We start from the raw sequence: 12,012 nt of genomic DNA on the forward strand, positions 1-12,012 counted from the left end.
ACCTGTAAAGACTGCTTTCACTTGTTACCTTGTCCATTCAAGCGTTGTGTCTCTATATGCTAAGCATCTTAGAATGGTGAGATACACACATTTATCTTATCAACAGGTTGTAGTCCTCTTTTAAAAGAGAGAAAATATATATGTACTAAATATCTCTACTCATGGGCCGCAACTAACTGTCTGCCAGCGCCTTTTGCTTATATTCTTCTGCCAATCGATGTAAGACTTCCACTGCTTCCTGCTCTCTCCCCAGCGGTACAAAACAATGATCATGATAAAACCCGCTGACCGGATTAACGCCCATTTTGTGCTCCGCCAATCTCGTCGCTATTACCGCCATGAACCCGACAGCCTCCAGGCTTGACGTCACGTTCAGCGTAATCATTTTGCAAGGAAAGAAGAAATCAATCTTGTGTGCTTCCGCGTATTCCTGGCTGACGATGACTGTGATTCCTTCTGTTTCTTTGAAGAAAAGCTGGGTTTCCGTCAATGGTGGAAGATTCGAGTGGTCGTTAAGAGTTGCGAAGACGTAAGTTGTGTCATGCAAGGTGGTTGTGAGAGTGGCCAAGAGCTTGGTAAGCGATTTCTCGCCAGGGTCGCTTGTGAGCTTCGACATGATTAGTGTTTTATATTAACCAGTCTTGCGAATATGTTCGGTTGAGTTATGAATACAAATAGCACCAGGCCATATGTTTGCGTGTATGAAGCAGCTCATGAAATGCAAAGTTCTCATGTTCTTTTATACAGGCCAGTTACATAAGCGCTATCATCTCCGCAAAATGTAAGGCGCGCCTATTCGTACATGGCAATTTACTATAGCCGCATACAGTTAGGAAATGCCTACTGGATTGCTTCAGACGTCGGTCCAAGTTGACATTTTCATTCGAATCTACGTTCAACTTGAGTAGAGTGGAAGAGAGTATCACTCGTAACAAATACTGAACAGACATGAGTGGTTGCGAACGACTCATCTAGTAATGACTGGACAATGCATACATGCTAATGCATAGACTTCTAAAGATTCGAATTATCTGCGCTTTTAAATACACCATGTCGCCCAGCTCCGGCACTAAACTGAGCCGCGCCCTTGACGCTCTCCGTAGTAATGACCTGTGATCCATTCGCAAACTCTTTCCTCAGCGCATCCACAAACGACGTCGCGTTGTAAGCCGAGTAGTAGCAGTTTGATCGGTCCACGTTCATGCATTCCTGGGGGAAGCCAAGCAGCTGTCTAGCAATCTTCGTCGCCTCCTCCAAAGACTGTCCTTTGGGGACAACGCGGTTTGCAAGACCCATCTGAAGAGCCTCTTGAGCGCCAACCGGTCTGCCGGTGAGGATCAGATCCAAGGCACGGCCGAGACCAACAATTGCTTGGAGCCGAACTGTGCCGCCGTCGATGAGGGGCACGCCAAAGCGTCGACAAAAGATGCCGAAAACAGCATCCTCTTCAACGACACGAATATCGCCCAGGAGAGACAGCTCCATGCCTCCTGCAACAGCATATCCTGCTACTGCACAGATGACAGGCTTTTTGATCTGAAGCCTAGAGGGACCGATGGGCCCAATCTGGCGACCACCGGTCACGACATGTCCGCCGTCAACAATTGGGCCCATGTAGTCCATATCTCCGGGGCCGTTCCATTTGGCCACCTCGTGTAAATCGAAGCCAGCGCAAAAGGATCCATGCGCACCATGAAAGACGCATACCTTTTGGCTGGGATCGTCTTCGAAAGCAATAAAAGCTTCCGTCAGCTTTCGTGCGGTAGGGCCGTCAACTGCATTTCTGCGGTGATGTCTGTTAATGGTGATTGTAGTGATGCCGTCAGCAGTCTTGGTAACTTGCACAGAGGCGTTCTCGTCTCCGGTTGGTGGCGCCATTGTAAGGGTCTGGTGTATACTGAAGATTATCTGTGATTAATTCGCACAGGTATGCAAAAACATCCACATCCGCATTGAGAGCAATTGCTGTTCAGTTTACCATGAGCTTATATAAATAGCCTTTATTTACTCCGCTCATCCGAGGCAAAGGCGTAATCTACAGATCATTTCTGAGGAGAGTTCGTGTGGAGAAAAGGCTGCTGACGCTTAAGCATAAGACGTTGCTCCCACTGCCGCAATGCCGTGAACAGCCGGGGTTTCTTCCCTATTTACATGGTGAATTTGCTGCTAAAAAATTCCATAGTTGGCGAATGCAACTGTCTGGCCATACTAATGAGATTTAAGCCGTGTGAAATGCCTCGGTAGAACTCGAAATGGCGATGAAATGAACACGCTTGCATGTCGCTAGGAGAAAATGCCTTGCCCGAAAGAGTATACAAAATCCGATCTTGGAGGGCATTCCTCGGCGGGTACTATTGCCTTAAAAACACATAGCTAAAATCGCAATTTAAGTAAAACTCAAGTATTCATTCAAATTTGGGTCCAGTCAACTATATGGTAGAAAGTGTGGTATTAAAAACACTCTGCGTTCTTGCTTTTGGTGGAACATAATATGGACTGGAGTATTGAAGCGCTATAACTACTATAGGAGGCTGTTTAGTCCGCATACACGTAGTTCGGGAAGGAAATCGTGGGCGCTAAAACTGCAGTAGGCTTCATTAAAACGATTATGAGGCAGGCCACGGAATGTTAATTCATCACTACATTAATGAACTCTTTGCGGAACTTACAACTGAGAGCCCCAAAATGTAAGAATCGACAGCATTGAATATAATGGCAAAGACTCCCATTGTGTTGTGGTTTTACCAGCTTTCTCTTTTGACACTGCGTGCGTTTATGGTCAAACTGGGCGGCGACTTAACGTGGGCCATGCGTATACGAGTGCAAACAGCAGGCCAAATTTACGCAGCATTAACAGCAAGTATAAGGAAACCTCTGCAGCATGTAAATAACAGGGCTGAAGATACACTTACGTACCGTATTACGTGTATCCCCGCGTTTGAGGACTTCTGTTTCCGGCATCTTCAGGTACCTACTTATGCCTCACTGTAGAACACTGAAGTAGCTAAATTATCATTCGCTACAGCTGACTTCTATCTTGATACTACAGGTAGATTGGAATGCGGATCGCGGCGCGTCCTGACCACTGGATGGAAGTGGTGTATAGATGAAGCCATTAGCATGTCACACATGCTCATATATTGGTCTCATGAGCATTACCAATATTTACATGAAGTTTCTGGCTGCATATTCAGATAAGCAGCTAACCAAGATTCTAATCATTTCTTGCCAGCTCAGGCTATGCATGTAGAAGTGGTGAGCGATGGCCTGTACCTTCTGCGAACAGCAATAAATACTTTCGTATAGCGCCACTCAAACCACCCGGTCTCATAGACTTTTCGCATACGTAGGCTTTTTCCACTTTGTGGCTCATATTGATGGCGCTTTCTGCTCCTATATTTAGTTTTATACCTTACTACAGTCTTGCTCAGGTAGCTTATTCGCGCCGACTTACTTCTAGAAGTCTTGTAATCCCCACACCTACCACTTCACCACAAGATACCTGGGTCAGGTCGATGGGTATCTGGATTGGTGGGTTCATATTATCTGGCCCCATATTCAGGCACCGATACTGGGTTTTCCAAAGAAGATAGAATGCCCTGCTGAACGTTTGCAGGACATGAGCAAACTGTTCTTGACTTGGCCTAAATTCACACAATCGCTTTTCTCTCGTCATGAAAATGCGTCATTATACATGCTAGAGAGCTTTTTAACAATCTAGAGTTGCCAATTGTTCGTCCATTGCATCATAAGCTGAAGGAATTCATTGTCATGCTTGGGTGAGGATATTCGGAGATCTACAGCACGAGCATCAAAGACTGTCTGGTACTGGCCTATTAACAGCACGCAGAGATTTTTGATCCTATTCCATGAGTCTTCTCTCATAAATTGATCATTCTCACGAAAGACGCTCCAGAAGCGCCGATTTCCCTCCTCGGAGATCCATACCTCGCAGTTGGAGGAAGAGGCGGGGCACGTGGCGCCTCTTCCAATGACTTCATCTGTACATGTATACACCTACACGTACCTGACGTACCTACCTATGAACTACTTGCATCAACGATAAGGGTATCTACAAATCTGCAGAATCTTCTCGGCACACATCAGCCACCTTTTGCAACGGTGTCCTTTCTACCCTTTAATCGTGCGCCTTTTCATCTCTTACAACACCACGATACATGCTCACCAAGGCTGTCATCCTGCTTCACGACTATCGCATTCCTTTGGACAGAATTCATGATGGCGGGAGCACAGCGATGCACCATCTGCCAATTTGCAATCTCTGAAGAAGATATCATCGAAGGTTTGTTGCGCCATTTTGTATTGGGTAGTCATAAAGGCTGACCTTGTGACCACCAGATCACGAAGAAACCAGATACGGCGGAGTGATATGCTCTTCCCCTAGCTATTCATATTTCCAAGCTATCTGGGAGCTCCATTGCTTAAAACGCTGTCATCGACAGTGCCTGAATATGATAAGTCTGCCAGGTCGGTACTGTATCTGGGATATCGCAGAAGCGACGAAATATGAGTACATGCCTAGTCCTCGGCAGCTGGAAATTCGCCAACGCAAACTTAGGTCCCTTATGAGTACAGAGCTATTGAAACATTATGCGCATTTAGAACGGAATTTGCCATTAGAGCTCTGGGACATTGTTGCACATTATCTAATACCGCACTTTACGTCGGCGAACCTACAAAGTCAGTGGGAACCTAGACCGGAGCCCAGCTATGCCAGCCTATCAAGGGGCATATGGTGCAAGTACGTTGATTTTGAGGGTACTCGATATATATCAGCATTCTCCAATAGACCCGGCAGTGATGATTGGGAGCTGATATTCCAACCTTCTCGTGAACGAGTTGTCGACGTATATGCGGCGGAGAACCACTTCGGCATCACAAAATTACTCTTCTCTACCCCCGATAACTCGCCAAATGTCGATGAGGCTGAAGGAATCTGGTGGCGCAAAAGTCGTGTCAATGAAGAAAGATTGAGTATTCGCGGATCCTCAGATGTGTGCCATCTCTTACCTTTTGTTTACAGTTAATACTGGTCTAACTATCTTATTAGGGCATTAAACTTCGTCGTCTGTTGGATGTAGAGAACGATGTTACTGCATGGAGCGTCCCGAAATCCAATAGCGTCCGATTCGAGCATCTTACCCCCAGTTATTTCATCAAGCTTCCAGATCGAATGGCATCGCTCGCTTGCAACCGCCCTTCAATCGTTGGTTATACTATTCTCTGGGATGTAGGATTGACCAAATTTCATGCTCACCGGAGAGGTGAAGCTGGATTCAAGTACCAGTCCAGCGCCTATAAATCCTGGCTACATATGCCAGTCGATCCTGGCGAGGTTATCACTGAAGTCTGGCTGCGCCAGAGTTTAAGACGTCGCGAGAGAGCTCTAGGGGTAATTTGAAGAATCGCATTCGAGAGAAATCCCGCTGAGATAATTTTCTAGATCAAAACAAACACGGGAAGAGTCTTCATTGCCGGCATATACTCTAGTCGGTGTACAAGCTGGTCTTTAGTAAGTAGACCGAGCCAGATGGGAGAAATTCTCTTCGATTGTTCAGGAATGGAAATTATGTCGTTAGCGTTCGAGGGCGACAAGCCTGCGCCCCCAGAATTTCCTCTCTCTATGCCCAAGCCGTCAGGGGGCTCGTCTCCTTCCGTCATAGAAGATTATTTTTACTCAGACCACGACTTGACTGGACTATCGACAGTTACTCCTTGTAAGTTTTCAGACCAACCAGGCTACTCAGGTATGCTCTTGCTTTTCTCGAATGGCCATCGAGAAAGCGTTGGTCAAGTACGATTGGACTGTTTGTGTTCTCCAATACACTTGGAAAGTTCTACGCCATGGTTTCTAGGCTTTAAGAGAAGAAGCGACAAGCATCCTTATGTTGCTGCGATTACTACCACTCCGTGCAGCTCTGAATTAGACCTTGAAACAGTTCTTGAGCTTTCTTGTGATGGGAGACTGGAATGGTGGTGGTCGCGTCATCAGACTTATGTCCTATACAAAGACCAGAAAAGTATCTACACTATATAGCTGGATGATATCTTGAGCCAGATTATCTGTCAGTCATAGCCTAATTGATAATGTATAATAAAACCTCAGGTGATTGTGATTGTGCCATGAGCACTTAATGCAGCAATAGCACATCAAGTTCATACACAAAAATAATGAAACACCATACTCCTAAAGCAGCTTCTAGAGCAGCATGTTTTCGCTCTCATTCCATCGTCAACGTTCCTTGTATCATCTTGGCTTGTCCATCCCCCTCCAGCGCAACCGCCATCCACAAAAGCATGGACAAATCGTCCACCTTCTCAACCCACTCGGCCAGTTCTCTCGCAAGGTCTGCTTTGGCTGCCTTGAGAAAGTTTTCGCCACGAGACAATGACTGTCTCAGTAGAAATAAGTTTCCCATTGTCAGACCCCGATTTCCCTTCATCAACTTTGAGTTGTTCTCCTCGTTATATCTTCTTCTCCAGTCTCTGTCGGATATTGGCTGCCAGAGTTCTCGGGTACAGGGCAAAGGTAGATCGACAAACTCCGGGCATCTCCCCTTCGAAGGAGTTTCGCCTTTTACATGAAGTAACAAGTCCATTAGGTACATAAGACAGGCCATTCTGAGTAATTGTCAGTATTATAGGCGATGCGTTTGTCATGTTTGGACTCAATACCTTCTTTGACTCTCCACAAAGACCCATTTGCCTCGAGACAAGGATGCGTAGTCTAACCCCTGGTCGTATGAGCTGATGCTGTATAGTCGGCGAGCAAAAATCTGTTCAAGTATAGCGATTTAAGTATGATGGCCAGGTGATGCAAGGTTTAGTTATGGCACAGCCCATACCTCGGTTGTTGAAATTAACCAGTCGATATCCTCCTTTGGTACAGACTCTGTGGACTGTGAGCATAACAGGCCGTATATCAAGGTCGCTTGTGAAGCTTCTAGCAGGCTTTTCGTATCATAATTGTTATACTATCAAAACAGTCCATAAGTACTTCTTCTTGTTACGTCGTTATCGGCGAACGTACCTCTGCGCGCATTTCGCGCAAGTGGATGAATATCTGCCGCCAAATGAAAGATGTGCTTTCTGAGGTTCGAGAATAAAACATTTGGGTTAAACTCCTGCAAATAGCCAAAGACTGAGGCAAACAACCATGTGGTGCTTCTGAAGGGCATTCATCATTTTGGCTAAGGAAACAGGGAGGATGTATGAAAGGCGGCAAGTTTTTGCCCTCTGCCATTCGGCGGGTATAGTCAAATAGCTGGCTTAATATCATCTTGGCTGTCAAAGAGCCTTGCTGAAATGATCTCTCGCGTATCGAAAGAGGGGGTTTGTCTGGGATATCAACAGAGCTCATCGCCGTCATGAGGAAATCGGAGCTGTTGAAACTGATGCTGGTCGGCATGGGAGATGATGTGGTGCTGAGTCCAAACCCCGAGATAGAGTATGGAAGAGAGAGAGGATCCGATGTTGGCAAAGAATCAGCAAAGTATCGAGATACAGAGCTATTATCAGAATCTCCCTGTCTATCCGGCGATGAAGTTGTCTCATGAGGAAATGCTGGTGTCACAGAAATGTCAAAAGGTGAAAATGTATCGCTCGGATAGATAGCTAAGTCTGGCATCTTGATACCAGTTTCGAGTAACGTAGTCATAGCGTCAAACGAATTTTCTTTTGAATTTGCGTCTGAACTGGCAAAGTAGTTTCCTGCGTCTGCTGCTACAGCATCTGAGATCTCGGCGACAGAAACTGAGTTCTCCGTAGGTAGACGTCCATTGTTTGCAATCTTGTCACTGGCTATCGGAGCAGTTGTCACAGGCAATATTGGCCTGAAATCCTTCCTGCGTTGCTGATTACCTGCGTCGCGTATACGGCTCTGCGGATAGTGGCACTGGAGGCAACGCTTTGCGCACCGCGAACAAGGAGATGACAAGGAGCATCGCGATTTGGCCACGCGGCAGTTGTCGCAAGATTTGGCTCGGGTATTAGGCATCCAGAAGTTCGGTACTTGTACCAAATCAGGCAAAAGATTTTGGAAATAGAATAATGGAAATGCAAAAACAACGGAGATTTGAAGCTGCTTGACAGACCCCTTTAGCTGAACTTGCAAGATTCCTAAAGCATCTCCGGAGTTGTAGGCCAATAAGCTGTCGCTGCCGGAGTTTGCAGCCAATCATAGCGAAGTGGGTAAGATCGTTGTCAGCCATAATCTGACTTAGACGATGAAGTAGTGGCGGAGCGCCTATGCTAAGATGCGCTGAGATAGGCGACAAGAAACTAAGAGCGGGAGCTTGAATTGTATGAATGGAAGAGAAAAAGAGATATAAGAAGCAAGTGCAGCCCTATGAGTAGTCAGGAATATTCTTTGTGTCTACATCTCATGATTCTAATCCTTCACTTCCATATTCTACAAACCGAAACAACAAAATTCTTATACTGAACAATGGCCGTACAAAGGACTTGCCTCGTCACAGGCTGCTCCGCCGGTGGAGTTGGCGCCGCATTCGTTGAAGCCTTCAAGAACAAGGGCTATCACGTCTTTGCAACAGCACGCTCGCCCTCCAAGATACCGCAACCTCTCCATGACGCCCCTAATGTTACTGTTCTCGCACTCGATGTGACGTCCGCGGAATCAATTGCAGCGGCCCTTGTGGAAGTTCAAAAGAAAACGAGCAAACTCGACGTCCTCATCAACAACGCTGGGCTGGGGCTCAATATGCCGGGCCTCGACACATCACTCGAGGAAGCCAAGAGTTTGTTTGATCTCAACTTCTTCGGAGCTATGGCTATGATGCAAGCTTTTGGTCCTTTGTTGGTCGCAGCCAAGGGTTGTGTGGTAAATAACTCTTCTGTGGGCGGTGTCTTCAATTTTCCTTTCTCAAGTACGTACATGCAACTCTTTCACAAACTTCACTCCATATAGTCTTGGCCTTATTTTTCTTTGAAACAGGCATCTACAACGCCAGCAAAGCGGCATTGATTCATGGAGGCGAAACTTGGCGCCTTGAAATGGCACCTCTTGGGGTTCGCGTCATGACTCTCGTCACCGGCGGCATTGCAACAAACTTCTTCGTCAACATGCAAACTCTCATCTTCCCTGAAAACTCTTACTATAAGCCCATAAAGGATATCATTGAGGAAAACCCAGAGGAGAATCCCTATGGCCAGAAGCCGGATGCATTTGCACAGGATGTTCTACAACGAGTTGAGAGGGGGGCGACTGGTAAGCAATGGGTCGGTGGTGGCGCTGGTGTAGCTCGCTTTGGCTTGTGGTTGATGCCTCAAGGTGCTATTGTAAGTTTTCCTTTGGACCATGGGCAGCTCGATTTGTATTGTTGCTAATAGTGAAATCACAGGACAAACTTTGCCAAAGTATGAAGCCATTTGCCAAGAAACTAGAACAAGAGCATGCCAAGCTTGCTTGAATCATATAGCTTCCATGCTCTTGAAGATACCAATAGTTGTTTTTTGGCGCTGTTTTACTTAATAACTTCTTTTACAATCTAAATATTGGAATGTATTTACATACATGGGGCATAGTTTTGGCTTTTGTTTCTGCGCTGGGGGTTTTTCATAGATACAGTAGATTTAGTAGATAGTTGTTCACGTACCTGGATATACACACAATTTTTTATTACATTATAGACAGCCATCTTCAACAAGAGATATAGATAGATTTCATATAAGTTGGATTTATTATCACTTCATTTATTATCAGAATGCCTTCTGTCATCTATCTGAGCATTTAACGCTCTCTATACGATTAGGTACTAACTATTAACCCCTACTCTGATGTTGGGATCTAAATTATTTTCGCTCTGTAAAAACAAGTGGGCATTCATCCTGCGCATATAGTTAGCCATACAATCTGCAAAGAGCCAGGACGAGGCTGGGTCTCCATGAATATTTAACATACCATAGGAAACAAGGTAGCAAAAACTCGAATCTCTTCCGAGCGAGGGGTTGTGTGGTGTACCCAATCAACCTCTAGTGAAGCTTTGCCAATCATATGAGCAAGAGTAAGCGGCACGTATCGTCGTGCAATACAATCGTGTGCGCCAGCGCCAAATACCAGCCAGTTTTTAGTCTTTGTCTCCGCATCACCTGTGATCCATCGTTCTGGGTCGAACACATCTGGGCTAGGATAAGCTACTGGATCATGAAGAGCCGGGTAACAAGAGGGGATAATCATTGCGTTCTTGGGAACCGTGTAGTTTGGAGTAACCGGGAATGCCTTGGTGGCGAGGTAAGGCACAAAGATAACAGGCGGGCGATAGCGGAGGACTTCTTTGATCACGGCGTGCGTATAAGTCATTGACTCGAACATGCCAAGTTCAAACGGTCGGGTTTTATCGCCACCTCGCACAGCCAAGTTCTCTTCTCGTAAGCGGTCCAAAACATCCGGTCTATCAGCCAAAATCTGGAACAGCCATATGGTAGCGCTGCTGGATGCATCCTGAGCCGCAAAGAGGAATGTGAATAGTGTCTGGGCAATCTCTTCTAATGAGAACTCGCGAATAAGATTGGTTGGCTTCTCGAGTCCCTCGGCACCCGCAGCAAGTGCTTCGTTGTACTTTTTTGACTCGTACATGTGCTCAACCCACTGGTCGACTATGCATGTAGGGCTGGCACCGGAAGCCATGTTGGCCTTGCATGCAGCAGCGGCCTTTGTGAACTCTGCTAGTACGGCGTCTGCTGTACGCTTACCTCTCCAGCACTTGGTGAATGGGATGTAAATAGAGAGTGGGACGTTGACAAGGTCGAGAGCATCGGTAACGAGGTAGAAATCGTCTGCGATTCTCTTGACTGCCTCCTGAGAGATGTAATCTCCAAAGAATGTTCGGCATGATAACGCGCAGTTGATTTCTCTGAACCAGCCCATGAACACGTCTGGCTTTCCCTTGTTCTCTTTACTAGCTTGAACGAACTTCTTGAAGTAGTCTCCGTAGACTTTTTCTTGAACTGGCAGATACGTGCTCAAAGCTTTGTTTGTGAATAGGCCGGTCAATCCTCTGCGGAATTCAGCGTGTGCTTTTCCATTGAGAAAAACCCATGCTGTAGGACGCATTATTTCTATTGCCATCGGCACAAGGCATGGTCTTGTAAATGTTGGGGATTTGAAAACTTTGTGTGCGAGATCGCGGTCCGTGGCTAAGACGACAAACCTATAAAGAAGTCAGTCCAACGTCTATTAAATAGCAGGAAACAGGCATATCTAGCCATGGATCAAGGAAAATGTGAGGAACTTACTTGTGAAAAACAGATACGCAACTCAAGGGGCCACTGGCGAACTGCTTAAGATAGGCATCGAACTTTGGGTAGATTGCTTGCAAGAACGGTCCCATGAATGGAATCTTGAACATGGGCCCTGCTATTGATCCTTTCTGTTTTATATATGAAACTATCAATATGTCAGCAATTGTAGCAGCTCTTATTGTAATTCTTGAGATAATTTGACGACATACACTGGTCGTATGCGATTAGAATCAATAACGCCGTTACAGCTATCTGCCAGTTCGAACTGGGCAGATATGCTGAAAGGATACCACTCGCTTGACTCGGAACGTCATTCTGGGTACCGTTCGTGAAGACTTCGACAGTGGCTGGAAGGCCACTTTCGATGATAGTGGCCATGATGATTTCGGAGGCAGCTACAAGAACGTATCATGCAGAGGATACACGAATGGGTATTATACGGAAAAGCGTTTGAAAGAGCGGCAACTCGATCAAATATATACAGACAATCAACATCTTCCTGCCTTGACATACATAAGCACACTGGGTTAGTAGCTTGCTGCAGCCAATTTTAACCAAAGTGGAAAGTGGCCAGATTTGATAACACCAAGCAGACGGTTTGCGCATTCGTTTTGCATCTACGAATTATCTGAGACGCCTCGTATTCGTATACCTGCGATCTTTTTTCCAATCTGACTCTGTCTCCCAGCATTGAGTAGCCGTTTACGTGCTAGACTCCGAAAACAAAGGGTG

At 46.0% G+C, this 12,012-nt stretch overlaps 5 protein-coding genes across 5 annotated transcripts; 2 read left to right on the top strand and 3 right to left on the bottom strand.

Annotated features, from left to right (window-relative positions):
• Positions 1-1,014: 1,014 nt before the first annotated feature.
• Positions 1,015-1,878, bottom strand: TGAM01_v205984 (enoyl-CoA hydratase; the record flags this gene model as incomplete). Its single annotated transcript, XM_018810585.2, has 1 exon — positions 1,015-1,878. One exon carries the CDS (start codon positions 1,876-1,878, stop codon positions 1,015-1,017), a length of 864 nt encoding a protein of 287 aa, XP_018656189.1.
• Positions 1,879-4,239: 2,361 nt separating this feature from the next.
• Positions 4,240-5,422, top strand: TGAM01_v205985 (hypothetical protein; the record flags this gene model as incomplete). The annotated part of the gene is made up of 3 exons (XM_024549765.1): positions 4,240-4,303; positions 4,489-5,015; positions 5,072-5,422. 3 exons carry the CDS (start codon positions 4,240-4,242, stop codon positions 5,420-5,422), a joined length of 942 nt encoding a protein of 313 aa, XP_024405524.1.
• An 820-nt stretch (positions 5,423-6,242) lies between these two features.
• On the bottom strand, positions 6,243-7,964 carry TGAM01_v205986 (hypothetical protein; the record flags this gene model as incomplete). Its single annotated transcript, XM_018810587.1, has 5 exons — positions 6,243-6,642; positions 6,697-6,797; positions 6,867-6,995; positions 7,052-7,817; positions 7,882-7,964. The coding sequence occupies 5 exons, from the start codon at positions 7,962-7,964 to the stop codon at positions 6,243-6,245; spliced, it is 1,479 nt and encodes a 492-aa protein (XP_018656191.1).
• Positions 7,965-8,467: 503 nt separating this feature from the next.
• TGAM01_v205987 (hypothetical protein) lies at positions 8,468-9,449 on the top strand (the record flags this gene model as incomplete). Its single annotated transcript, XM_024549766.1, has 3 exons — positions 8,468-8,906; positions 8,975-9,318; positions 9,381-9,449. The coding sequence occupies 3 exons, from the start codon at positions 8,468-8,470 to the stop codon at positions 9,447-9,449; spliced, it is 852 nt and encodes a 283-aa protein (XP_024405525.1).
• Positions 9,450-9,831: 382 nt separating this feature from the next.
• Positions 9,832-11,658, bottom strand: TGAM01_v205988 (cytochrome P450 oxidoreductase; the record flags this gene model as incomplete). Its single annotated transcript, XM_024549767.1, has 4 exons — positions 9,832-9,867; positions 9,941-11,189; positions 11,275-11,425; positions 11,490-11,658. 4 exons carry the CDS (start codon positions 11,656-11,658, stop codon positions 9,832-9,834), a joined length of 1,605 nt encoding a protein of 534 aa, XP_024405526.1.
• Between the last annotated feature and the right edge of the window lie 354 nt (positions 11,659-12,012).

Source organism: Trichoderma gamsii, assembly GCF_001481775.2.
Source record: "Trichoderma gamsii strain T6085 chromosome Unknown Scaffold_19.2, whole genome shotgun sequence".
In the NCBI taxonomy this organism is placed as follows: Eukaryota; Fungi; Ascomycota; class Sordariomycetes; order Hypocreales; family Hypocreaceae; genus Trichoderma; species Trichoderma gamsii.